The sequence below is a fragment of the Poecilia mexicana genome, unplaced genomic scaffold (genome assembly GCF_051168715.1).
Source record: "Poecilia mexicana isolate PSO_F unplaced genomic scaffold, ASM5116871v1 scaffold_2, whole genome shotgun sequence".
Lineage (NCBI taxonomy): Eukaryota > Metazoa > Chordata > Actinopteri > Cyprinodontiformes > Poeciliidae > Poecilia > Poecilia mexicana.
This window is the reverse complement of record NW_028263371.1, coordinates 44,352,919-44,380,514: the sequence shown is the minus strand read 5'-3', so window position 1 is coordinate 44,380,514 and position 27,596 is coordinate 44,352,919. Positions and strand designations below refer to the sequence as shown.

Here is a 27,596-nt window from a genome sequence, read left to right as displayed (position 1 = left end):
TATGGACCCTTACAGTCGATCAAGACATATTTTTAATTTCCATTTGTGTCATTTAGCTGTTAAGATCAAGAAACCCATCAAGACAAAGTTCCGCATGCCTGTCTTCAACTGGGTCGCCCTGAAACCAAATCAGATCAACGGGACCGTCTTCAACGAGATCGACGACGAGAGGATACTCGAGGTAAAGGCCCGCACTCAGAACAGGGTCTCTGTTTCGACCTGCTTCCTATCCTAATAAAATAAATAAATAAAAAAAACCTCTGGTGTCTTTTAGGACCTGAATGTTGATGAGTTTGAGGAGATGTTTAAGACCAAAGCTCAGGGCCCATCCATCGACCTCACCACGAGCAAGCAGAAGGTCACTCACAAGGGACCCAACAAGGTGGCCCTGCTGGACTCCAACAGGGCAAAGAACCTGGCTATCACTCTGAGGAAAGTGGGCAAGACGACCGAGGAGATCTGCAAGGCCATTCAGCTGTAAGCCTCCGACATTTGCTTGTTTATTTTGCATCTATCTGATTTAGAAGCAATATCGGTGAAATAACAAAGCATATAAAAGGATTCATGTGCAGTCTTGGAAAAATCCATCCTTCTTTCAAAAGGAAGTATGGACAAAAGGAAATATTTGGAATTCCACAGTTAATCCGTCATTCAGTTCAAAATGACTTTAATATATTTCTAACGCAAGTGAAAAGTAGTTGTTCTTGTAGTAGGGTAAAGATATATTTGGTTAAAAAAAAGGCTGCTTGGGTACAGAGTAACTTTTTCATCATAAAAAACATATTTTTGCCAATGCAGGTCATTTTAAGATTAAAATAAAAAAATCAAAAAGAAACGACATCATTAAAAGATAACAAATTCAAATCAGAGATGAAACGGAGAAAATATAAATAATAAGCTACAAACTAACAGTTGGAAATCAGATATAAAACAAAATGTCTAGATTAAAGTGTAGATGTGCTACATTTTACCAAAGTGAAGTCCCATTCTTTACCTCGTGCCTCTGTTGGACGTGGTCCTCATCTCCACCCCCCATTCCCCCCTGTATCTCTTTCAGATTCGACCTGCGGACTCTGCCAGTGGATTTTGTGGAGTGCCTGATGCGCTTCCAGCCCACCGAGAACGAGGTCAAAATCCTGCGGCAGTTCGAGAAGGAGCGCAAGCCTCTGGAGAGCCTGACCGACGAGGACCGCTTCATGATGCAGTTCAGCAAGATCGAGCGGCTCATGCAGAAGATGACCATCATGGCCTTCATCGGAAACTTCAGCGAAAGCGTGCAGATGCTCACGCCGGTGATTAAGAGAGTCTCCCACTCGATATTTGTCGTTTGCTGCCGAGTCGTGAAATTGATGCGTCAATCTTTGCTTGTCTGCAGCAACTTCATGCCGTCATTGCGGCGTCTGTGTCCATCAAGTCGTCTCAGAAGTTAAAGAAGATTTTAGAGGTAACTGGTGATATTTTGTATTAGCAGAGTGTGCTGTCCTGCACATGGAGGATTTAGTTTTGTGATCCCTGTTTACCTGTGCTGCAGATTATTTTGGCACTTGGAAACTACATGAACAGCAGCAAAAGAGGAGCAGTGTATGGATTCAAGCTGCAGAGTTTAGATTTGGTAAGCTGCTTTTGAAGACGGTTAAAGTTACACGTCCTCACTTTTTCTTTTGTTAAAACATAATATTTCTATTCCCCCCCCTCCCCCCTCAGCTTCTTGATACCAAGTCAACGGACCGGAAAATGACCTTGCTGCACTACATCGCCAACGTGGTCAAAGAGAAATACCCACAAGTGTCTCTGTTCCACAACGAGTTGCACTATGTTGAAAAGGCAGCAGCAGGTGGGTGTAAATTTTTATCCGTTAACCAAACATTTCCATGTTTTGTGCGATCCTGTGGCGTAACGTTCCCCGTGTGCTCACAGTGTCGCTGGAGAATGTCCTGCTGGACGTTAAGGAGCTGCATAGAGGCATGGAGCTGACCAGGAGAGAGTACAGCATGCACGGTCACAACACCATGCTGAAAGACTTCATCACACACAACGAGAGCAAGCTGAAAAAGTTGCAGGATGATGCCAAAATTGCACAGGTAACGCTGAATAATGGAGTAAAATCTTTCTCTCAGTGACTGAATATTTAATCGCTGAAGCTGCATTTTGTTTCCCCATCTTCAAAAAAAAAAAAAGGACGCCTTTGATGAGGCTGTGAAGTTCTTTGGAGAGAACTCTAAGACAACGCCGCCGTCTGTTTTCTTCCCGGTGTTTGTGCGATTTGTGAAAGCCTACAGGGTGAGTTGGTTGGAAACTTCAGTGGTTTTATTTGAACTTTATCTAATAGTAAAACAAATTTGTGTGGTGAAGGAAAAGGGATACACGGTTTTCACCAATGAAATCAAAAAATGTGTGTATTTCTGTTCAACCCCCTTTATTCTGACAACTGAAAAAGAAATCCAGTGCAACTAATTGCCTCCAGAAGTCAAATAATTGGTAAACGGAGTCCAGCAGTGTGTTAATTAATGTCAGTACAAAAGCTAGCAGTTCTGTGAATACTGAGGTGTTTGTCGGTGGAAAAAAAAACATTTTAGTCAACAAAGAAGGTCATGAAGACAAAAAATATGGCAGACCTGTCAGAGATAAAGCTTTGTTGAAGTTTCAAGAAGAGCTATGTTTTGAATGAATACTTTTGCAAAACTTAAAACTCTTCGAAAAAAAATAACAAAGAAACATAAGGTTGATTTGAGCTCGAACTATTTTGCAAATAAAAATGTACAGCATCTGAGAAAAGGTCAATTGCGCCCCCTGGAGAGCTTAAAATGAACTTAATTTAGAAAATGCTGATTTCTGCTGATCATTAAAATACTGGATGAAACAGAAAGCTTTTAGAAATGCTGTGTTAATGATCTTCCCGCACTGATTAAATCTAAAATACCTAGAGTAAGATGTGAATTTGTAAATGTTTTTTTTTTTTTAAATCGGTGGCTTCTCAGCAAGCGGAGGAGGACAATGAGCAGAAGAAGCGGCAGGAGCAGCTCATGATGGAGAAACTTCTAGAACAGGAGGCTATGATGGAGGAAGACCAGAAGGTGAGTTAATCTTTCTCTGAACTCCTTTGCTTCCTCCCCCTTAGGATCACAATGACCAGAAGGGAAATCCAGGTCCACTTCCTCCAGATTCCCGTCTGGAGGATTAGTCGAGCGCAGACCACCTGCTGGGCACGGTTGTATTTAGCTCCAAGAGGAGAATCCCTGCTGAGGAACATCAGTCAGGATTAGTGACTCTTCAATTAACTTGCATGATGAAGGGATGTGATGTGGGAGAAGAGAAGCTCGTTGGTGGTGAAACCTTGTTGTGTGCGTGTTCCCGCAGTCTCCCTCCCATAAAAGCAAGCGGCAGCAGCAGGAGCTGATCCAGGAGCTCAGGAGGAAGCAGGTGAAGGACAGCCGGCACGTCTACGAGGGCAAAGACGGCGCCATCGAGGACATCATCACGGGTAACATCACCGGATCCAGGCTACAGTCTGCAGTCAATCACACATGCTTAATGCTCTGCATGAAGGGTCACCTCAGCTTGAAACAAAGGATTTCTAAGCCAACTAACACGATGATTTCAGCTCTTTTTGTGGCCAAATGAGGCAGCTGGTTCAGTGCTTCTCGACCGAAAGGTGCCTGATAATAATGACTTATCTTAACTTCTTCACTTTTGCTTTATAACACCATCTGTACTGTGCGTATGCAGGATGAGGGTATGACCGTCTCTCTGGATGTCAGTCAAATCGAGAAAATAATTTTAGTTTACTTTCATAACAAGGGGAGATTAAACTTCCTGTGGAGAAGTGTGAAGAACAATTATTTGCTGCTTTACATTGCTTCTGTATTATATCTCAAAGGGAACAAACGGCACTTTTGCATCTAATTTGGCTCCTATTAATGATTGATGTTTTTTTCTGATGACTAGAGATGCATCAGTCAGTCAGCCAGAGATTGGAGACGACCAATTCGTTTTTCTGTCACCGTAACTTGAAGCATTTTTGTTGCCATTATAGTTTCAAGGATGCAGAGAGTGACAGTCCTCAACTGTGTACATTTGTTATGAGAAAATCATTTTTATTTGAGAAAAGGAAAAGAAAAGTGTACTGAATCCTGTTTTAGTTTTCAAGAGAAATTTTATGTATCTAAAACTGGCAGATCTGCGTTCCACAAAATACATCTGTCACAACATCTCAGATCTGTGCATCTAATGAGAATAAAATGGCAAGATGAACACAATGACATTATTTGACAACCAAAATGGATTCAGGCCAAGACGATCTTTGACGCAATTCCACTTCAATTGAAGACGGGAAGAAAAAAAAACAATGCAAGGATATGAACAAAGAACACATATTCTAAAAATGTTTTTATATATATCAATTTGTTTTTAAATTTAACGCATTTATATATAACCAGGGCCTTTTAACAAATTTGGCAATTTAAAGTACTATTGCAACATATGAGCTATTAGGCTTTTCCAAAAATAATTTACTTATCACAGTTTGTCGCTTAAGTTCTAAATGTAAACATGTTGACAAAAAAGAAAAAACAAAAATCATGGATAAAAATGAAGATCTTGAAATGTTTTGGATTTTCCAACAGTTTAGTGTAACTATTGTTCTTCTCTAAAGAGGAATGGGTCGAGTGCAGTTCTATTTTCTGCGTCCATGCTAGAGCAGATTAGTTTTTATAGATTAACTAGTCTATATGCAAACATTTTTATACAAAAAGTATCCAAATAATAATGCAGCTAAAACACCTAATGCACCACACACAGGAACACATTCCACTTTTCAAAATAAAACTTTGTTGCTTCAGCTGTTTAAGTGGGAAATGTTTTCAGTTCCCATTGAAAACATTATGGGAATGTCCATTTACATTTACATGTTAAACTTTCACAATGTTCAGTTTCTTTTAGTGTATTCTTGTGCCCATTTAGTGATTTCACAGCAGAAGTGCAGAAGTTTTAAACGGCAATCCCAAATTTCAATGTATCTTGATTCAAGGGGTCAGATCTTGTGATCCTTTAATGTGATCCTGATCAATATGTCTCCAGGCTTTCTAACGGTTCTTTAAGGTTTTTCCTTGGACCACAGAGAGGTTTTGGATCTGGTTGTTGCCCAGGATATCATTCTGTCAAGGGATGACAGAAGATACTCCAAACTGGGCTAAAAAATACAGCATTTGAATATGAAAAAAGCCACTTTTATGTACATTTGTAAAATTAGCGTAGTACTTTTTTATTTTTACAAACATTGGTTCAGTTCCCTTCAGTTTATCTATTCAGTTCTAATTCATAACAAATATTGTCCCAAGGCACTCTAAAGTAAAGTCATTTACATACATCCCAATTTAATCTTATTATCAGACAGAGCAGTCAAGTTCAGTTCTTTATTAAAATTTTAAGTTTGCTATTTAAAGGAACCCACCAAATTGCATCAAGTCATTGATTTGCAGAATTCACTCCTGTTGCTATACAATATTGGACATTTGCATTGTTGACTATGCAGCAATCTCTCATAATGAGAATGCATGTAGCAACAGCATAAAGGAGAAAAAAAAACAAAAAAACTTCCCCTTAGCAGAAAGAAACCTCCAGCAGAACCAGAACTGGCTCAGTGCAAATGGAAATGGTTCGTCACTGAACTGAAATCAAGTTTAAAGACAGCCAAACTCTGAGAACTTTAAAATATTCATCAGGTCTGGAGAACTGTTAAACAAGATCACATTAAAAGATTACAACAAAATTTGCCTACTTTTGCACGAGACTGTGCAGTTTAAGATAATTAGCAAAATAAAAATGGGGGTTGTAGAGTTGGCTTCCAGACTCATTTCTCCAGGGTTCCTGTTGCTGTAGATGGGTTCTTGCTTAGTGCTAGCCGTTGCTAAACCCAGTAGAGAAGACCTGCTTTTCTCATGCCGTGTTTGTCCTGATTTGTGTCCTGGCTATTCTCCCTGTTGTCTCAATGCAGTGCTGAAGACCGTGCCCTTTACCGCCCGCACAGCCAAGCGCGGGTCTCGGTTCTTCTGCGAGCCTGCTCTCAATGAGGAGTACCATTACTAAAGCTTGTAGATCTCTGTCTCTTCTTAAAGGTTGCTGGAACAAAATGTTTCTCCTTTATGTTCTTCCCCTCCTTGCATGCCTCTTCACTCCCACCGACCCCCTCTTAACCGTTTACACTCCCACACTGTGGACAATGTGGTTTCCCAGGGACACACACACACACGCACACACACTCACTGAAGTTTGAGTGTGTGTTGTGTAGATTTTCTTATCTAAGCATGACAGTGTGTTTTGGGAGCTGGTTCTTCTCGGCCCACCTGCATGAAGCGTGACGTCAGTATTTTTCATCATCATGTTACCCACCACAGCAAACCATAATGTCACAGAGAGATCAGCATCCCAAGGAGTGAACTTTTCCCCTCAGTTAGCGTCACTCAGGTCAGGCTGTGTGCTGCCATCTGGTGGCCATCCATCTAACATGGCTCGCATGTTGCGGCTCAGTTTGTCATATTCAGTACTACATACAGTATTCGTATATGTACACCTCAGGTATGACTAATGCTATGATGTATACGTGCCTGTGGCGTTATCACTTGCTCGTTTGTGTGTTCCAATGTTTTTAATGGTAAAATCATTGTGTGTGTTCATTTATCACATGTCATCATCACTGTTTACACGGTTTGTTGCATGCTGTTTGCTTTAACCTTGCTGCTTTCCCACAATGCACTCTTGCTCTTGTAGTTAGAATGCGCTTGCTCCTGACCGGCCACTCTTCAGTCAGGAAGTTTCTGTGCTCTTGCTGTGCCTTGCAAAAGTACTTTTAATTCTTTTCATTCAAGTGTACTTTTTTACATTACAACCACAAACTTGAATGTACTCTGGAGGGATTTCATGGGATAGACTTGCACTAAGTAGAGTACAATTTTGAAGTGGAATAAAAATAACAGATTTAATTTAATTTTTTCTTTATAAGTAAAGCCTGAAATGTGTGATGTGCATATATAGTGAGTCCTCTATACTCCAATAACCCTAAAAAGACCCACGTCACTACTTTTTGCTGGTTTATTGCAAAAAATCCCAATATAATAACGTTTGTGGTTGTAATGAGAAAATGTTGGATACATTTGGATGGAAAGACACACAACAGAGACCAGACGCTGTATATCCTGCATGCTGTCTCGGTAAAACCGTGTGCACTAACTCTCCTGGAACCATGTTCTGTGCTGCTTTCTGTGCTGTTAGTGAGTGTGTGCTTGGCTGCGTGCATGCTTTGGTTGGTTTGCAGTGATGGTTCTGCTGAATATAACAACTGGCCTGTTTGTTTTTATCCATTCTTTATTGTTTACAGTCGCTCCTAACTGGAAGTTTGAAATGGGCTTGTCTCCTTATTCGCTGGTAGCCACTTTGCTAAAGCAGTTTGGGTCTAGTAACAGAAATGAAACGAGCTTCCATCAACCAGTTAACATCCCCCAGCACTGTCCTCTCTGAGCCTCTCCTCCTGCAGCCTCTCTGCTTTGCTCTAGCGGTTTGCAAAGCCAAAGTGAACATGTCGAGCTGACATGCACCAGTCAGCCCACGTCTTCCTCTTATTTTTAACCGTCATTTTGTCTTTTCTTCATCCAGAACTAAAGAAGAATAATATTACTAAATTTCCAAATGTCTACTTGAGGGTAAGGAAGTCCTCCAGTAGCACCCCTGTAGTGGTGGATGTGTCCCGAACCTGGCAAGCATTTCTTTATTACCTCCCTTCCTGCTTCACATTATTTTTTGTTTGTTTAGGTTCCTCTTTTCCATCTGTTTAGCCTGAATATAAGAAGTCTTGCTTTCTTTAGTAGTTTCTTCAATCTTTTTTATTAAAAAATATATGCATCTTGGATTTACAAGATGTATGAAAAGTTTCTGGATTCAAGCAGAGCTTTATTAAAAACCCATCTCAGCCAGACTTGTTTTATTCTGTGTGCTTAGATCTCATGCTGCTTTGAAAAGTTAGGCTACCAGCACTCCTGAACATGTGGGCTCATGAAAGATCCAAACATTGACATGACACCCTGACTTAAAGCTCTCCTGTCCCGTCCCTTCCCCCGCTGATTCCGCCAGATTTGAGGAATCAGCCGTACAGGCGAGCGGACGCCGTGCGGAGGAGCGTCAGGAGGCGCTACGACGATCAGAACCTGCGGCCAGTGAACAATGGAGAAGTGGTCATGTGACGAGGGGAAACCGAGGACGTGCAGGAGAGGATGGGAGGAGAGGAACATGGATGGACGGTGGGACGGAAAGTCCGATGCAGAACGAAGGATGTCGGGTGTTTTGTAGCAAATAACGAGAGGACTATACATGCGCTAATGTCAAACAATGAAGGACTGAGACGTGTTTGGGACCGAATTTAGCGTAGAAATCAAGCCAAGTGCCTGAACTTTTTTGTTTTGTGATCTTTTTTTTTATCTTCTGTGTGAATGTTTTAATTATCCCCCCAAACTCCCCCCGGTACCCATAAGCAATACAACTTGAGTTGGCTTTAATGTTGATAAGATATAAAACTGGACATGCAGTGGCCTTAGGAGCCATGTGAAAGAGTTATGCTGGAAAAGCTACCTTAGGATGTACTGGAGGCTTTTTTGCCCCTTTCCTCTGTTTCTTAACTTTTGACACATTCCAGTGCTCTCGTTCATTCCCCACAAACCTCCTTTTAATCATCTCATTCTTCTTTTAATAAATCGGGGTGAGCTGGCATGAGGAAAGTGAGCAAAATGTATTTAAGACTATATTTTTTACTAAAATATGTTTTTAAAAAAAAAAAGAAAAAATATGTTGGAAAAAAAATAGACCACTCTAATGTGAACTGTATTTATTGCAGACATCTACGTACTTTCTACAGCGCCTGGCAAAAGTATTTGTACTGGTTAAACTTTTTGTTTTTACTTGGAATTTATGTTATAGATCAACACAAAGTGGTGTATAGTCGAAGGACACTGAAGCATGGCTTTAGAAAGAATTTGACGCAAAAGTCTCAAAAGTGTGGCATGCATTTGCTCTCATGTGCCTCAGGCAAATTCTTTGTAGAGCTAACTTTAGCAGCAAGTCTTTTGAAGCATGTCTCAAGCAGTGCAACGTGTCAATTTTTAGACGGTCCCTGCTTAAGAAAAGCATCCCACACAATAATGCTGCCACTACCATGTTTCAGACTGGGGATAGAGTTCAGGGTTTTGGTTTTCCACCACAATTTTTATAGAATAAGATATACTTTATTGATCCCCAAGGGGAAATTGCTTATTTGTTGAAATAAAGTAACTTGGGTAATAAATACAAAGTTTGCGACTTTCTGTGGCACTCTGTGTTGCACTTTGGCAAAATGAGACTCTGGCTGAAGGTGCTCCTGTATCCAGCCAGCATGTCGTGGAGTGGATGAGGCTCGTCCAAGATGGCCTGCATCTTGGACAGGGTCCTTCTTTCTGACACCACCATCAGAGTCCAGCTCCACTCCGATGACGTTACTGGCCTTTTTTTATATATATATATATATATCTATGTGTATATATATATGTGTGTGTGTGTGTGTATATATATATATATATATATATATATATATATATACATACACACACAAAATCTAAAAACTATGCATAGTTTTTTTTGTTTTAATTTCACAATTGACCACTAATTTGTGTTGATCTATCGTTTAAAATCCAAATAACGTGTCAGAATTGGGATACAAACACTTTTGCAAGACACTGCATATTTGCTGGCATATTCAATGAAAAATAATCGGATTTTGTAGTTTTTAACTGAAAAGCGTTCCTACTTTAACTTCAATTTAAAATATTTGCTTTAATCAACAGCCTTTTCTGTGGTTTTGGGAACACCTTAAGAGAACTAAACAAGCATATAAAGCAACATTACTCATTTCCTACCATGTTCTTAAACTACCCCACACAATGACTTTAATAAAACTTGATACAACTGAACAATAAGTTGCTACCGTCTTCTCACTTTACTGTATTTTTAATGTATAGTATTTAACCACTGAAACAAACCATTGAAGCTTTTCATATCGTGTGTTCGTCATTAAAGGCATGACCACACAAAAGTTTCCTGTACAGATATTTTTCTACAATTTCTTTTTTTTTAACTTTGTCAGATGGTTAATAATGTACATATTGTTAAAACAAGTATTCTTTGCCTTGTGCTATACAACTTTGAATGTTATTTTAACTTATAGTTTTTTTGTTTGTTTTTCAGTTTTTGTGTATTTAAATAAGCCAAATGCAGGCATAAATCCATAATAGTATGTTTTAATCAGAATATTTCACTGTTGCACAGAAGGCACAGGATCGTTGAGTTTGTTTGGGTCGCAGGTGCATCACTGCTAACTGATCTGATATAAAAGCATTAACACATTTCAGCTGAATGGCCACACTAACCATTAAAACAATTAGTTGGCCTGTAATGAACTGACAGAGCGATACTGTGTCCTGTTAAAGACTGTGCTATTCTGCTTGTTTTTCTCTCAGCTTCACTGCGTGCAACTGGGTATTACTGGCATTTTCTCCTCTCACTACAAATGTATTGTAGACAGGTCTCGGTTCTAAATAACCCCCTTTTTTAAGAATAGGTGATATGAGATTTTCAAGATGTATAATAAACTATTTACACTGAATAAAGGAGTGTGTGTTGTGGATTTGTTGCACATTCTGACGTTTTATTACTGCAGGCAGGTGATGAAGATCACAAAGTTTACAATTAAGTCTGATTTTAGTAATTGAGTGATTGTGTGACAACAGTCAATTTATCAGTGGAACTTGCTGTACAATAATCTCTCTCCTAGTGGGCAATGATTTTTTTGGCCCTCACCTTCCAATATAAAATCAGAACTTAACAGGAGCAACTATTTTATTTTAGTAGCAATATATTCTCTCGGCATTTCTAGATTATGTGGGTGTAGTGACATTTTGCATTTACAGTGGCTGGTCAGTAGGTGGCATCGTAGGGACTCGCACATAAAGTTAAATGATGTGATTTATAACGCAAGCCTAGCTACAGGAATAATCCAGTCTTAAAAACGCAAAACGGAAGTAACATCCGCTAATCTATGTAGTTATTCTGCTAAAATTTAATTATGACGATTTTTCAGCTCAGTGAAGACCATTTACTCATTGCCATCTTTGTCATATAACGAAGCTTGGAGACCATGTTGCGCTCTATGCTCATGATAAATGAAGATACGATATCTGATACACGGTTTCAGTTAGCTTCCGACTCAACAAACTGAGCTAATAAGTGTTAATTTAAGGAGGGTTAACTCATGAGGATTTTCCTATTAGCCAAATAACAGTAAAGAAAACTACCTTCGCTGTTGTTTTTTTCAGTGTTTTTGATTGGTTCAGAGGTGGTCCATTCATGGTCCTAATCCTTCATCTGGAAAACTAAAATTCTTCCTAACATTTTAAGTTTCCATTATAATTTACTGTGGTCATAGACACAGGTAAGAAGTGAACAAGAGAAAAATCCAGAACCGAAACTGAAGATGAGCGACTCAATAAGCGACCAGACCACACATACTCTGAAGCGTGTTCAGTATTACAGATGAAGACCACGAAAGCACCATCTGTCAACCAAAAATTAGAAACCGTCACCTCCATAAATTAATAGCTCAAATCATTTTAGGGCAAAAAACAGTTGTTTCTTGTTCCCCCCCCCCCAAATTCACTTATGAAAAAATGACTTGGGCCATTATTTTAGGAAGGCAACGGAATGATAAAGTGAACTGAAACGTAACAAATCTTTGAGCGATATATTTCAGTAGAATATACTTTTACTAATCATTAGTTTTTTAATAAGTCATTATTGGAGACTAATAATGTAAACTTGTCTGTTCATCAATGTTCATAAAATGCCGAACTGGTATCGGGAAAAAATTCCCAATCGCAAACCAGTCTGGGTGTTAGCCATTTCCATCTTTAAACCGTTTAATAAAATAAGGTAAACATGCAAGATGAAAATCGAACTGACGCATGATTATATTTTGATGTAAATGTTTGTGTTGTAAATTAAAAAAAAATCCACATCTGTCCTTGGTAATTGATATATTTTTATTAGGCTTTACTAAGAATAATAAAACAGAACCCTGACCAATACCTTTCTGTGTACAATTACTGTAAGTAAAACCTAGCTTTTTGAAAAAGACAATAAGCATGGCTTCAAGGTATGCCTTTATTGAAATGAAATCATAAAAATGACTGTCAATGAAAAAACAATCTACAGCCCCCTAAAGAAGATATCCAGAGCTAACAAGTCACAGACTGATCAGGTGACAAGATTCCTGAAATCAGATTAGTCACAAAATAAAAAGTGTAGAGCATTCCCATTAATAGCACGTTTCCTCATTCAGAGAGGGGCAGCCTGCACAGTCAGGTGAGCCTACGGTGGGGGGAATGCCCGTTTGCTGAAGTGTTCAAATAGCAGAAAACAGTGGCATGAACACAGTTTCAAGGTGCATCCAGCTGTTCCAGTAAAGTTCTTCTTCTCTTCTCCAGCTCTCCTTCACTCAGCTCACTGCCTGACGTGTCCCAGCCACCCTGATCAGAACACACAAGGACTCAGTAAACACTAACCCAAGTATTCACAGCCTCTGTCCAGTTTCTCTCCATTTAAATACACATTGAAAACCAGCAGACAAACAACGCCTTTCGACCTTCCAGAGGTCATACTTCAATAAACAAGAATGTATTTTACTGAGACTTCATGAGACAGACCAAAACAGAGAGGAATGCACAATAGCAATGGGAGAAAACGAGATGTGTTGGTGTGTCCACTGCACCGACCAGAAGAGAACGGTCTAGTCTTTAGATCTTTCTCCCTTACCTCAGTGTATGTCCTGTTGCCTAGCAACTGCAGCAGTCTGAAACCCAAGCTGGTAAAAATGGAGTTCGAAATCTTGCTGACATATTTATTCCTTAATTTAATCATTTTTAAATAATCAAATTCATTTATTTTATTTTTTTTTAAACAAAACTTTTATTATAAACATGTCTATGCAAAATACAAAACCCTAACAACACAACCGCTTTACGCTTTTCACTTTTGTACCACCAAATTTAAATATACATATAGCTGAAACTTAAAACTTCCCACTGCCCATCACTCTAGCTCCACTAGGAAACATGGTGGTGGCAGCATCATGATGTGGGGATGCCTTTCTTCAGCAGGAACAAGGAACCTGGCAAGGGTTGATGGGGATATGGTTGAAGCTAAATGCAGGAAAATGCTAGAAGAAAACCTATTAGATGCTACAAAATAAGATACAGAACATTTTCACTTTCCAGACCTAAATCCAATTGAGAACTTGAGTGAAAACTTGAACATTTATGTCCATATCTTCTCTCCATACAATCTGATTTCTGAATTTGAGTTGTGTTGCAAAAAAAAAAAAAAAAAAAAGAACGTCAAAAAAATAAAATGTCCAAGTCTCTAGAAAGCTGGAGACAAAACCCAGAAGACCTGTAGACTGAATTGCATTGGAATATGGTTCTAAAAAGTTTTATCTCAGGAGGGGGAAGGAGAGCGGGAAGGAGGGGCTAAATACAAATACATGCCACACTTTTCAGATTGTGGTTTAAATGCGACAAAATGACAAAAGCTTGTGTGCTAAGAACCCTTTGACAAGGCACTGTGGAATTAGTGACGTAAATTCACCTCCTCTTTGGCTGCTTTCCTTTTAGGAGATTTCTGTTTAGACTCTGAGCGAGATTTCCCCCGAGTCTTGTCGTTCTCTTTATCCTTCTCTGAATCTCGCTCCCGTTTCCCATCGCGCTCTCTTCCTTTCTTCTCGCCGTCAGAGTCCGGTGAGGCCTGTTTGTCATGGCTATAGTCAAATTCACGATAAACGTTGCAAAAAGCTGCATGGAGCTCCGGTTTACTCACAGACTTGTGGCGCCTCTTCTTGCCTTTCTTCTTGTGCTTCTTGGATTTTTTATAGCTTCGCTCTGTTTTGAAGCAGAACATACAAACAGGGCTGCATTTCTTCCACATGGCGATCAAATGATTCACTGAGCCGGGAAAAACACTCACCAGACTCTCCACTAGAAGAACGCTCGGAGGGAGATTTGGACTGGGAGCGCTTCTTCTTCTTGTGGTACTCCTCCTCCTCTGACTCTGACGCCTTTGACGACAAATAGAAAGTTTCAGAAATTGTTAAATGCTTGTTAAGCACAACTTGTGATTTATTCTTTTTAAGTACTGAGAGCAACTGACTGATCGAGAGCGTGATCGCTTCCTGTGGTGCTTCTTGGACTTCTTTGAATGCTTTTTTGTCTTGGAATGGTGATGCTGGCATTCATGCTGGCAGAGGAATACATAAATAAAAAAAAGGTAAGCATGACTACCATCTGGACGGATAAACTCCTTGCTTTCCTCGCGGTGATCGTGGGAACCTCACCTCCAGAACATGCATGAAATCTTTGAATATCCTCTTCCTCTCTGACTCCAGCGTCACGTCTTCGAAGGCAGCTTCTTTCAGGAATCTTTCTCTGACCTGAAACAGTCAAATGTCATCCGTCACAAACCATTAAGCACAATAAAAAAAGAAAAACTGAACAGGAAACTGAAAATATAAGGGATTTTATTTGCGCATACTTCCTCCCATGAGGCCTCTGGCTCCAGCGGCGGCGTGGCCTGCTTCAACATGGTTTTGAAAGCTGCTTCTTTCCGCTTCATCTTGCGGGCCTCCTCCTTCTCTCGCTCTCGCTCTCTGGCTTCAGCCTTCTCCAGTAACTGCTCAGAAAGAAGTTTAAACATATTCAATCATGAATTAAAAAAAAAACAACAATTTGACAAGAGACATACAGAGAAACAATGAGGAATGAGATGCCAGAGAAAGTTGCCTGGTGTTTTCTTGGATTATATGGAGCTACAGAATAGCATAGCCCTGCCCCTCCCAAACCTGCTGCTGCACTTTTTATTTGCTTGCAAGAAATACAAAAATCAGCTCACTGATAATATTTCATGTTGTGCATGCATCATGCTTCTGTACCAATTTGCAGAATTTTTTTTCATACAACTGGTAAGTGAGTCTTACACTGTTGAAGGCCAGCTTTATGTTCCCAGCATCCAGAGTAGTGGCTCTCTTGTCTGAGCTGATAACGGATCCAAAGTCATCAAAGCTGGTGTTCACTTCCACCAGGAAGCCTTTATCCTGAGTAAACACCGACACCGAGACTTGTGAACAAAACCTCAGAGTTTAACAGCGATATCACAGATTGTTCCCAAAATAATTCCCTGAAGTCCCAATTCTGATTTCCTCTGGCTTACCTTGAGGATATCTTTGATTATTCGTTTTTCATCGTGGTAACGGGCTTTCAGGTCTTCCACATAGAATTTGAAGAGGTCCAAAGGAGTGGAACCTGCAGAAAGACACAAGACGGATACAAAACGGTTATGAAAGAAAAGCAAAAAAAAAAAAGAAAAGAAAAAGGGTGAGAATAATAGAGATAATGTGGATAATAAACAATTTCAGTAACAATGCAATCCAACTCTATATTAAATTAGTAAGTGAAATGAACTGAGAAATGAACTGAGTGTATTTCTGTGTTCATGTCTCGTCCACGTGCTGCGCGGCTCTTAGCTCATCACAGACGTGTGCAGTCACGTGTGATGCGCCCCGCTGCCGTACCAGGCTGGCCCAGCATGCTGCTGAAGCGCATGTCAGAGCTCAGGGTCGGGTACATCTCCATCCACGAGGACATGGAGTGAAGCTGGCCGTGATCATGGAGCTCATCCAGAAATTTCTGTGCAAAAGAAAAAAAAAAAAAAAAAAAAAAGATGATAAATATAAATTTGAGACAGCAACTGTTGGAATAAAACATTTTTCTTCTTCTACTTATTTTTAGCATTTTAAAACAAGATTAGATGTGATTAGTAGGTGATTGAACCGTCTCTTAAGTGCGTGGAGCGGTACGTGCCTGGAAGGACTCTCTGTTCTTGCGCTGCCGTCTCCGTTCCCTGAGGAGAGTCTTCTGCTTGTCTTCTTCCTCCTCCTTCTCCAGAGCTCGAATGTGCTCCTCAAAACAGATGAGGGCGTCCTCTTTATCCATATCTGTCGGCAGATAACAACAAAACATACATTACATTCAGAGTTGAGCCCGCTGCTGCCATGCAAACACATTTCTCACATCAACTCTGCATCTGAATCCATGATAGGAAATTGGTTTTATTCTCGTACTCTGCAGCTCTTCGTCCTCGGCAAACGTGGGGTTGTCCAGCAGATACTGCTGGGCCTCGGACCAGGTGGTGCGATATGTCACGTTGGCCATATTGTCCAGGATGTTCTTCAGAGCTTCCCAGTTCCTCTTCCTCAGCTGCTTGGCTTGTTCCTGCAGGAAAATACAAAACCAGGAAGTTAAGTATTATCGTTCCAAGTTTGCTTTAAAGTCAACATGAAAGACTCTTCCAAGCTAAATTATGATTAAATTCAAAATAATTACAGAGGTAATGTTTTAAAGATGGAGAGTTGCAAGTGGATGCAACTCTGACATTAGAAATAAAGACCTAGACCAGTGCACTGAACCCTATTGAAAACCTCATGGTTATGCCATCAAATATTGATTTCTGAACTCTTCCTGAGTTAAAACATTAGTATTGTTGTTTCTATATTAATATGAACTTGTTTTCTTTGAAATACTTTGTCTGAAAGCACTGTATCGTTTTTGTGATTTTGACCATTTATTTTCTGCAAATAGCTTGGTATTTCAGAGACATGTCAGTAGTTCATAGAATAAAATAATGTTCATTTTACTCAAACATACACCTATAGAAAGTAAAATCAGAGAAACTGATCATTTTAAGTGGCCTCTTATTTTTTTTCCAGTGCTGTATATTCCCATAATGCATTGTTCCCCACATATAGACCTCGTACTGCTGAATGTTTTATAACGGAGAACGTTTTCACGCAGTGAGGCAGCGCCTTACCTTCTCTTTCTTCGCCAGGTAGAACAACACGTCTTCGTAGATCTCCAGTCTGTCTCTCTCAGGAACGCAGCTCCACACTTCCAGCTCATTAAACATTTGCTCTGCTTTCCTGGATCACAGATACAGATACACACACGCACACGCACCCACAAGCACACACACAGCTGGTTTAAATCATTTTCACGCAAACTCGCCACATGATGGCGGCATTTCACAAGCCAATTACATTTTACACGTCTCTATAAAAAAATAAAATAAATTAAAAACACCAGATGCACTTTTAAATCTGATTACATACATTTGAATAAACACATAATACACACAGTTTAGTGTATATAACTGAAGCTTTTTTAATTTTTTTATGATGGCAATTGACTGATTTTATAACGCTGACTTTAAGGAGAGCTAGCACCTCTGACTGGCAACTGTGCAATTAATAAAAGATGAGAAACACACCATCAGAAAGTCCTGCTATCACTCTCACGCTGCCTGTTGTGACTCATCCCAGATTACAAGCTGGTGCCAGCAGAACTCTGAAACCGGCTCGCTGTCAAGGTCACCAGCCGAGGGTCTGATACGGTGACTTTCACCCATATGCCAAACCCAAGAACTGACAAACCAGATGCTATAATAACCACCGATGAGTTTAACTTCCAATAGTCAAGCTCATTAAAAATAAAAAACTTCATATTGCATTTCAAATGTGTCTCTTTGTGTATATATAACAGAGGAAAGCCAATTTTGTTGATACTGATGAAACTAAAAATAATTCACAATGTTTACATTAAAATTATTTGGTAACTTTGTACAGGACAAAATGGAGATGAGGAAACAAACACAAACCAAATTCTCCAAACGCAAACTCATCCACAGTGAGGATTACGTGGATCTGAGCAGCATGAGGGTGTGCCTAAACCATAGATGACCTTTTATTGATCAGGTCAGTGTAATGAAATTGACAGTTTAGAGCAGCACTAATCAATCCATGGTAAAACACGCATGTACTCTAACAAATCCCAGCAGCCACCTACTTGTATCTGGTGGTGGACGTCATCTTCTCATGATTCTCCAAGAACCTCTGGAACTTTTCTTTGGACTCCTTGTATTTAATCCTGGCCTCTTCCTTCTCCTCCTTCTCGGTTTGGACTTTGTAGGCATTAAACGCCTGCTTCTTCTCGCTCAGTTTGGGAAGAGCACTGTTGATAGCGGAGAGAGAAAATTAATGTCATGAGGACAATTAATGTAATAAATTAGAGTTGTGTCTAGAAAGTACGGTGAGCAATCTGTGAATCCTCCACCTGTAGCGAGGGTCATTGATAATCAGCTTCATGGCCTGTTCCCATGAGGAGTTTGAGGAAACACCCTAAAATGAAAAGAATACAATGTGACAGTGGAGTAAGACACTAAAACACATGTAGAAGGTGCAATTCCACACATTAGGATATTTATTTACTTGGATTTTGACAATTGGAAAAAATAAATACAATCGAGATTTTTAGAAAGTCAGAACTTGTACAACTATGTAGATTGTGGACGTAGCAGTTCTCCAGCAGTCACTGACATCCTCAACAGCATGGATAGATAGGCCTTTAAAAGCTATTGCTTAAGAAACAAGCTGTAAACAAGTTCCGTATCAAAGAATATTGACGGGAAGTTGAGTGGAAGAAAAAAGAAAGTGTTTAATTCTGTTGAATTCAAGTTTATTTAATCAAGGACAGCACTGTTAACAATGGCACATACTAAAAACAAAGCAGCCACTGTTCCGTTTTGTAGGAAGGTTTTCTAGCCCACGGGCTAATTTACAAATTCAGTTCTTGGTTGGATCTTTTAGAATGAAAGATTCCCATCACACATGCACAAATAGGGTGAATACCACAGATTTTCCTTCCGCTCAACTTTCCTTTGTTTAGTCAGGAGTCTCTGCTTGATTGTCATTTCTCCATTAAAAACATTTTTTTTATTACTTTTATAAATACATTTTCTAACAAGCTATATCTTTATGTTTTATTAGCTGTAGCCTAAATTATTCAAATTAGTTTGAAAAACTACACTCTTTGAACTTACCAAGAGAAACAAATTGAGTTTTAAATCATAATCTAATTTACTGAAATGCACCTGTAAACTCATAAATATAGCAAAATTATAACTCAAGGAAAATAACCTTTTTGGAAATCATGGAAAAAGGACAAAAAGTAATTCCCTAATTGCTTCAAGCTGCTTGTTTATGAGGTGTGGAGTGACAATAATTCAAGTAGTGCCACTGATGGCTTATATAAGCGCCCTTTCTTTATAAGCGTGCCTCTCTCTCAGAAAGTGGCTCCTTCATCCATTATGGACTGATTCCACCGCGCTGCTGTCTCGTCACTTGTCACAGTTATTCTAACTCACTGAGGCATGCCACTTTCTCTCACTGTCTTAATCCCAGCCAGCCCCCTCTGCTTGTGATCCAATAAAGCTAATCATAAAGACAGACCCATTAAGATCTGGAAGGAAATGGCAAGCAATCTCAGAGGAGAGCTTTGTGCACAAAATTAAAAAGCACCTAAATATAGCAACAATCGAGGTGGGGCGCGCTTGGCACGCCATGCTACTTGTAAACAACACGGTCACAGCAACAGGAGGTGAGCTTAACAGACTTCCCAGGGGCTGAAGGGAGGAGGGGGGATTAGATTGAGATCAGGATGCAGAGGATGCGACGAGAAACTCATAAAGGCTCGGCAGACAGAGGTAGCTAAACATCTCCCGCTAAGAGGAGCGCTCACGGTTTATGTCACATGTTTCACGCAATTAGAGAGAAAAGAGTGACAGCAAAGCAGCTGTCAGTGGGGAATGTAGAGAAAGGAGACATGGAGGCTTTTCAGAAGCCCATAAACCAAAATACAACACTGACTGTTTTCTAGTGAGAAAAATAGTAATACTGCAACATCCTACAGTGTATAAATATCATCAAGATTATTATTAATAATAGTATCTCAATTATGCAACAAATGATTAACCAGCAGAGTTTCTACAGATTTTAAATTTCATACTTTTCTAAACTCAAGTTTGTAAATTATTTATGTAAAAAACAATACAATGACTTTTTTTTTATTAATAAGAGAGCTTTAGAAAGAGCAAACGAAAACCGACAAAACATGAACAAAATGTTTCAGACATGATTTCAAAAAAATGAACTGCATAATAAAGGTCACCATGACCTCCCAGCTGCAACTAAACGCAAGTGAAAAATGGATTTTAAGAAGGCATTTCAAATGACTGACGGTTTGAGCTGCTACAGCTGATAAAGAAAGGCTCTTCCCCTGATTGGAAACACAAGAGCTGCACAATATTAAGGAAATATTTCACTGTAATACTCTTACTGAAGACAAACAATGCTGATTACAATTAGCCTACATTTTCCAAACACTTTTCTTTTGTTAACAATATGACCAGGAGCACTTAAGAGTCATTACATGCAGCCCAATATATTGTCAATATGCAAAGACTGGAGGCCTGACAATTAACACACCAAATCCTCCAAACTCTTTGAAATATAGCACAGAGTTAATGGGATAATTTTGATTGGGTATACTGGGCAGCTCTGGTGATCGCTACTGAAAAACATTCACCCAGTCAGGTGAAACAAAACAGAGCAACAGAAGAGGACTGAAGACTTTATCTGATTTTTCAACACACCAAAAGGTAAAATAATACAAATAACAGGACTTTAGAGACCAAACATTATGGAAATTCTTAATTTCGATGCCTTTAATGAACAGGAGAAAACATTTTCAGATTTCCAATATCTGGCCTAACGAATAAAGACCAAAGAAGAGCTGGAAAATATTTGATGATCCAGTTATAGGTGCATATCTGGTTTAAAACATAAATTTGGTTTCAGGAAATCATCTGCACCATTAGTACTGACACCATTTTCAACATCGGTAAAGCAGCTTTTGATATCCTCAAAGTCTGCGTTTTAATTAAACCTCTGGTTTGGACTAGAACTGACTGAGAACTTTTCTTTTTCAGATTACAAGAAGAATTCAAAAGAGCAGTAAAAAGCACTAAATGATGGTGTTTTTTAGGCCAAGAGCAGAAAGTTATGTTTGTTTTCATAAATTCACATGCAGTATATTTGGGATATGCCCAGTTATTTAAGCCTGCTGATGGTGCTGCAACCTAAAGAAGAAAAATAAGTCCTAAAATGTGTCTAAAAGTGCTTTTTGGTAAATGAGACTATATCCACCTCTAACTTTTCTTTTAAAGATTAAATGATCCTTTCCTTTAGGTCAAAATAGCCACCTGGCTCCTGGGCTCACCTTCTCCTTCAGCAGCTCTTTGAAGGCCTGCTTGGCTTCTTCTTTTGTGTTCCACTTATAGGTTTTCTTCTGAAGTTCAGGTCGCTCTTCTTCTTTGACTTCGACGCTGAAAACAAATAAGAATAATAACATTTGTTACACTGCGTTCATTATTAAAAGCACTTGACAATTACCTTATTTAACATTAAAAGACAAAAGTCTGGATCTCTGTGGATGTTACTGTTACTCAAGAAAGTGCGTTTAGTTCAGGGGTGGGCAACTCCAGGCCTGGAGGGCCGATCTCCTGCAACTTTTAGAGGTGTCTCTTCTTCAACCCACCTGAGTCAAATAATGAGGTCATTAGCAGGACTCTGGAGAACCTGCCTGCACTTACGAAGTGATTCAGCTATTGGATTTAAGTGTGTTGGACCAGGAAGACATCTAAAAGTTGCAGGACACTGGCCCTTGAGGACCAGGATTGCCCACCCCTGGTTTAGTTTGATTTTAGTACCACAAACAAGTCAGAGAGAAAACTGATGCCAAGAGACCAATTCTCAATAAAAACAAGAACCGAAAAAGCAAAGAATAAACTAATACACAAACACATAAGTACATGTAAATTAAGTAATGAGGAAAATCTTGAAAAAATGTATGACCTAAAATGCAACTGTTCTTTGAAATGGGAAAGAAAATACCTTCCATTTTCAAAAGTGTTTTCAAATTTTAAATAACTTCAGTTGATCTGCTGCATCTGCTTGAATATTCATAGGTTTCACAAATCATTCTACAAAACGATGCCCTTCCATTTCCCTCCAATGTTAATGGCTGCCTTATCTGTAGTAACATAAATCAGCTCTATTAAAAAAATCTACAAGCACTGGACTTGTAAAAGAGGATTAGAGCATCCTCTAATAAAGTGAAAATAAATAATGTTAGCCAGAGATTTAATATTTACATTAATGTGAGCTTGAAGCGGAGCCAACTGTTGTTTACCTGGGTTTGCTCTCTGCAACGACGGCGCTCTCTGAGGAAGTCACAGGTGCCTCCACAGCCTTGACCTCAGCTGTTTGATGCGATGTCACCTGGGACTGCTGTTCCTCTGGGACCGCCGCTGCAGTTTCCGCCTCCTTTACGGTCACCATGGCGGCTGTATTTTGATCGGCCTGCGCTGTAGGAGCTGCAGTCGTTCCAGGAGCCGCAGCCTCTGTTGTTCTGGAATGAAACCATGATGTTACTAACACAAAAACTGCTATCTCCAGTGTAAATAACATGCTTTCACAAGATTAAGACAAAACAAGTATATACTATGTTCTAAACACCTTAATCTAAATCAGAAAAGAAAAAATATTCCAACCGCTGCTAAAACAATTAAACATATCAATCATTAAAATGTTAATGTGTATTGTTACCCTGATTTTGACACCTGCTCATAATCAAAAGTTTTAAATAAAGATATTGCAAAAAATTTAATAAACCTTCACAATTGGAAAAGATTAAATGTGACAAATGTGTGCAGCAACAGGTCAGGAAGAGCCAAACTATTCTTATAAAGAAACTCTGGTCTGTCTTATTTAGATGATTTTAAACAGCATGAATGGTAAGACGGATAATGTGTGAAACCTTGGTGTTGGTAACCAATCTGTGTCTTCTGAATACCAAATGAAAATTGTTTGGCCACGGAGAGCAGATAATGGAGCAAAGAGGAGAAACAGATGGCTTAAAAAACAACTTACCCACTCTCCTCTGCTTTGATCATAGCTGGAACAGACAAATAAAGAAGCCATTAATGGGTCTCTGCTTCGTCTTTAAAGCAAAGTACAAAGAAACCCCCCGCACACTGATCAATGCACATAACATGCCAACATGTTTTCTTGAAAAAATTCTGTCTGATCTTTGTACAACAGTGATTCTTGAACTCATTTATGCTTTTAATAATTTGTTGCACATGCCAGCAGACGGCTCAGACCGTTCAGATTAAACATAAGCTTGAAAATACGAGACACCATATTTTACCCTCCAGATCCTCCAGCTCCTTGGGTTTGGTCCATCTGGACTCCTTTGTCTGAGAGTTGTAATAATAAGGCTTCCCTGTGTCAGACTTGTACTCCTTCCAGGGGCATTTAGACAGCATTTGCTAAAACAAACAGTAAAACAGATCATCATCATTATGGGTTTTGGGATCATTTTCATAAGAAGAATGCAATGCTCATCAAAATAACTGAAACAAATGCTTAAAATATATTACATTCCTCTGCAATTCAATATTTTGGATTTTATGATTTTAATTCAATTGAGATGTATATGTACAAGCAATTTAATGCCATTTACAGTCCGACACATTTTAGTAAATTAAACCACATTTAGACGTTTTTTCATATTTTGAAAACAGGAGTGAAAAAAAAAAAAACAGTATTTAGTTAAATCAACATAAAAGGGTAAAAACAACAGTTTTGGCATATACATTGATAAATTTATGCTAAAGTATGTCTCCTACTGTACAGGCCAACGGGTATTTGATTAGTTATCAGCAGTCTAATAAACAGGTTGTGGAACAGTAAAAGTGCATACCTCTGCAGGAGATTTCAGTTCATCCGGTTTCTCCCATGTGGACTGTTTGGTTTCTGTATTGTAATAATATGTTTTCCCATCTAAAGATTTGTGTTCTGTCCACACAGATTTCTACAAAAATAACAAAAACAGGTATTTAAAGTTAGCCACTTTCAATCAATATATAAAGTTTTTGTGGTTCCTTCTTTGAAAACTTTAACAGTCTTTTGGATATATTAGTGTGTGCCAACCTTCTTTGGCTGTTCTTCTGGAGGGGATCCATTTGTTCCACTCTGCAGGAATAAAAGAAATTAATTAACATTTACTGCTAAAAGAAAATGCAGGAGCAAAAAAGACAAGTCAACACTGTTGAAACGTATGTTCTAATTTATGAAACGTGACTGTATAGAAAAAAAAAAGTGACAAACGTACAGTTGTTCCTGGTGCAGCTGCTGCAGGGACTGAAAGAGAAATATGTCAGATATTGAGACGTAAGCAAATCAGAACAAAGATATTGATTTGTAAACTGGATATTGATTTGTAAACTGGATCATACCTGTGGTGTCAACACCAGGCTGGAGAAACAAAATAAGAAAAAATATTATTTTACTGGCACAAACATGAACAAAATAGACTAGAAACTTACCAGAAACTAATATTAAACAATAAAAAGCTATTTTTTTATATAGTGGAATTATGATATAATTCAACTAGAGCCAAAAATTACAACATGATGACTTATTGTAACCATAATTATAGATTATGCATTTTTAAGATTTAAGTGTGACAAGTGAAACCAGAAGAAATCTGTAAGGAGACGGCTACTTTTTCATGGCACTGTATGTTGCTTAAATGCTTCATTTGGCATTTTCTGGGTCACAGGTTATTTCTGAGGTCTGTGAAGCCAACATAAAGAGACAGACAGTGAGACGTACGGGTCCCGTCGGCTGTACGGTCGCAGCTGGAATCCGAGGAGGCAGCATCATTCCCGGGATCATGGGCGGTATCATGCTTGGCATCTAATAAAAGAAGAATCATGAAACATTCAGACATTTTCATACCAACACAAATCTTCAGACACAATGAGAGTGTGAGACTGTGAGCATGACGAGCTGCTTGTAACTTCAGGGACAAGGTGAGACTGAAGTTATGTTTGCTGTGCTAATTTAATCATGTGATAACACGGCTTGTGATCTGTGCGATGCAAATGCACCGAGACTCCACTCCGCTCGTTTACTTTCTAAGCTTGTGACTCTTTATGCCGACTCTCTTTCTGAAATCTCACCTTCTTAATGCTGCCAGGGCAGAAACATATGCTGGCAGGAATGGGACAGGTTTCTGCTTAGCGAGTGCATTTTATAAAAATACATTATAAATAATTGTTGCGAAAACGGTTTCATTTTAGAACAAATATGCAATTTTACTCATTTATATTTTCTATTAAACACTGAGTAGGATGATAAGAAATATTTGTTTGTTGCAACACCTGTATTTTCACTGATTGCCCTTGAAAGAAGGAAGAGATCAATTAAACTTTAAAATTATGAATATATTGATGCTATTTTCAACTCTACTTCTGTCTCATTGCAGTAGAAACATCCAGTTCAGATAGACACAAGATCTTGTGTAAGAGATTAACATAAAACCTTACCTGTCCCATTGGCGGAGCAGCCATTGGTGGCATTATGCCTGGTGGCATTATTCCAGGTGGCATTGGAGTCATGCTAGGAGGTCGCTGCACCATAGGGGGTATTCCCATGGGTGGGAAGTGAGGTGGTATTCCTGGTGGTCCCATCTAGTCAGTTGAAGAAACAGAGAGAGATATTGCATTTTTAAATTGGTAAAGGATGACTCAATCAGATATTTTAACTAGTTTGACAGCTGAAAGAAAAAACATAAAGGCTAACTTTGACCAAAGTTTTGAAATTACTTACATATGGAGGCGGTATGGCAGCAGGGGGGACAGCTGCATAAGGTGCCGCCTGGCTTGGGCCATTATTTGTCTCCGTTGAAGACTGCCATGAATAAAAAACACAACATTAAGTTAGTAAAGTTCTAACTTTAAGAAAGTTACAAATTATAAATATTTTCAGTTTTTCTTAAGAATTAGGTAAAAAAAAAAAAAAACAGTGGTAAGAAATAATTTGGTCTGCTGTAGTATTCTAATTTCAGATGATTATAATTATAAATAAGAAAGGCTTGAAAACATCAATGTCTATATAATCTATATAATGTTTACCATAATGAATTTGGCAACTGAAATAAATGAAATGTTCTAATTTACTGTATAGATATTGGGTATAGATACATGCTACAATCCACTTTGAATACTACAAAGGTTTTCTATTTCACAAGTGTTGTGCAAAGTGGTATTGGATTTGTCCATAAAGATGGAATTAAAATCTGTGGTATCACTCAATGTCAACTTTTCAGATCACAGACTTTATTTCAAAATTTTAAATAAAGTCCAGAATGATCTATTGCATTTTTCCGAGAAAGGTCGACGTCTTAATTGTCCACTTAAGCTAATTTCATCTACTTAAACTTCATTCCATCATTCATAATAAATTAAGTAAAATACCAGAATGACAAAGGTGCTGAAGCAAAGTTATAAATTGATAGAAAGCTTAATTGCATTCAAGATACATAGTAGTGAAGGGGAGTTACAATACAGACATTTCAAATGACAAAGTAAAAAATTGTCTTAATGAACACATGAATTAAAGACACAGAAAGCTTTATTCAAGATAAATCCGATAGTACAAAATCATCGCAGTTAAAACACTTAATAAAAATAAATCCACGAAATCCAGTTTTTGTCCTGCTTGTAAACACATACGAATCTTAATTGGAATAATTAGCTTATGGCTAATACAAATGCTAGTACCCATGATGAATGAGCCCAGGCTCCGTCTAACTACTGGAACAGAATAGGTTAATGTAACAATGAGTTTACTAAACCAGACCCAATACGTTTAAATTAGCAGCTTGTGTATTGGGTTACAATTGAAAACCAATATTCTGTGTTCACAAAAAGAAATATCCACTGTTCGTTCTAATCGACTCGTCTTCACTCAGCATCGATTCCAGATTATAGTCCATGCTACGGTGGTATGAATGTGCCGCTATATTAGCCTAGAGCTAACACGACAAGCTAACTAGCACCGGCCACCTCTGGGCGACTTTTCATGAAGGCTAAGAGGCGGCTTCCAACCACACAAAGAAAAATGAAAACTGAAGTTGTGGATTATTGCTATTTTTTGTCGGCAGCATTACTAATTATTAAAAACTTCTCTTTCAAGCAGGTCAACTCACCATGTTGACGGCAACGTCCAAGGAAATCCAGCACTTATCAATAACGATCACAGCGATTGGTCTAACTGCCTTGTGACGCAAAAACGTGAGGCGGTAGTTTCTGTTACGTCAGTGCGCGCCGGGAAAACGCATAAAAGCGCAACAACGCCATGCACTCAGGTAAATTAATAAAAAGAAAATTATAAAACACAAATAAATAAGACAAGTGCATAATAAAGGATATTCTATTCTATCCTATTCTATTCTATTCTATTTATAAAAAGATTGTAATCTTTTTATAATTTTACAATTTTCCCAATTTGTATCAAGCTAAACAGGCATGTGGAACATATGACAGTAGTATTTTGGTATGAGTTGAATAACTGATTATAAATTTATAAACACACATTATTTACAGAGCTTGTTTACAGCATAAAACATCTTGTCAATGTTTACTGTGTAAGCTGAACTAAAAATATTACACTCACTCAG

At 38.7% G+C, this 27,596-nt stretch overlaps 2 protein-coding genes across 5 annotated transcripts in view; one reads left to right on the top strand and one right to left on the bottom strand.

Moving 5' to 3' along the window:
• Positions 1–10,682, top strand: part of fmnl2a (formin-like 2a) — a 58,007-nt gene extending 47,325 nt beyond the window's left edge. Inside the window, exons 16-27 of one of the 4 annotated variants that reach the window (XM_014997305.2) lie at positions 57–181; positions 275–477; positions 1,058–1,292; positions 1,376–1,444; positions 1,532–1,612; positions 1,705–1,834; positions 1,918–2,081; positions 2,179–2,280; positions 2,979–3,074; positions 3,358–3,481; positions 7,648–7,747; positions 8,122–10,682. In XM_014997305.2, coding sequence (XP_014852791.2) covers positions 57–181; positions 275–477; positions 1,058–1,292; positions 1,376–1,444; positions 1,532–1,612; positions 1,705–1,834; positions 1,918–2,081; positions 2,179–2,280; positions 2,979–3,074; positions 3,358–3,481; positions 7,648–7,747; position 8,122 — 1,430 coding nt within the window. In that variant the 3' untranslated portion in view covers positions 8,123–10,682. The other 3 variants (XM_014997313.2, XM_014997295.2, XM_088001430.1) reach the window with 3 other exon arrangements.
• A 1,531-nt stretch (positions 10,683–12,213) lies between these two features.
• On the bottom strand, positions 12,214–27,222 carry prpf40a (PRP40 pre-mRNA processing factor 40 homolog A). The gene is made up of 27 exons (XM_014997203.2): positions 27,126–27,222; positions 25,745–25,825; positions 25,462–25,605; positions 24,746–24,829; positions 24,367–24,385; positions 24,243–24,271; positions 24,062–24,103; positions 23,832–23,942; positions 23,277–23,397; positions 22,997–23,021; positions 22,257–22,475; positions 21,285–21,390; positions 18,282–18,346; positions 18,015–18,179; positions 16,984–17,092; positions 16,238–16,388; positions 15,978–16,111; positions 15,689–15,803; positions 15,328–15,419; positions 15,095–15,211; positions 14,653–14,790; positions 14,456–14,551; positions 14,272–14,358; positions 14,089–14,179; positions 13,942–14,003; positions 13,714–13,869; positions 12,214–12,596 (listed from the first exon to the last, which is right to left on the bottom strand). The coding sequence occupies exons 1-27, from the start codon at positions 27,126–27,128 to the stop codon at positions 12,507–12,509; spliced, it is 2,652 nt and encodes an 883-aa protein (XP_014852689.1). The 5' UTR covers positions 27,129–27,222; the 3' UTR covers positions 12,214–12,506.
• Positions 27,223–27,596: the final 374 nt, after the last annotated feature.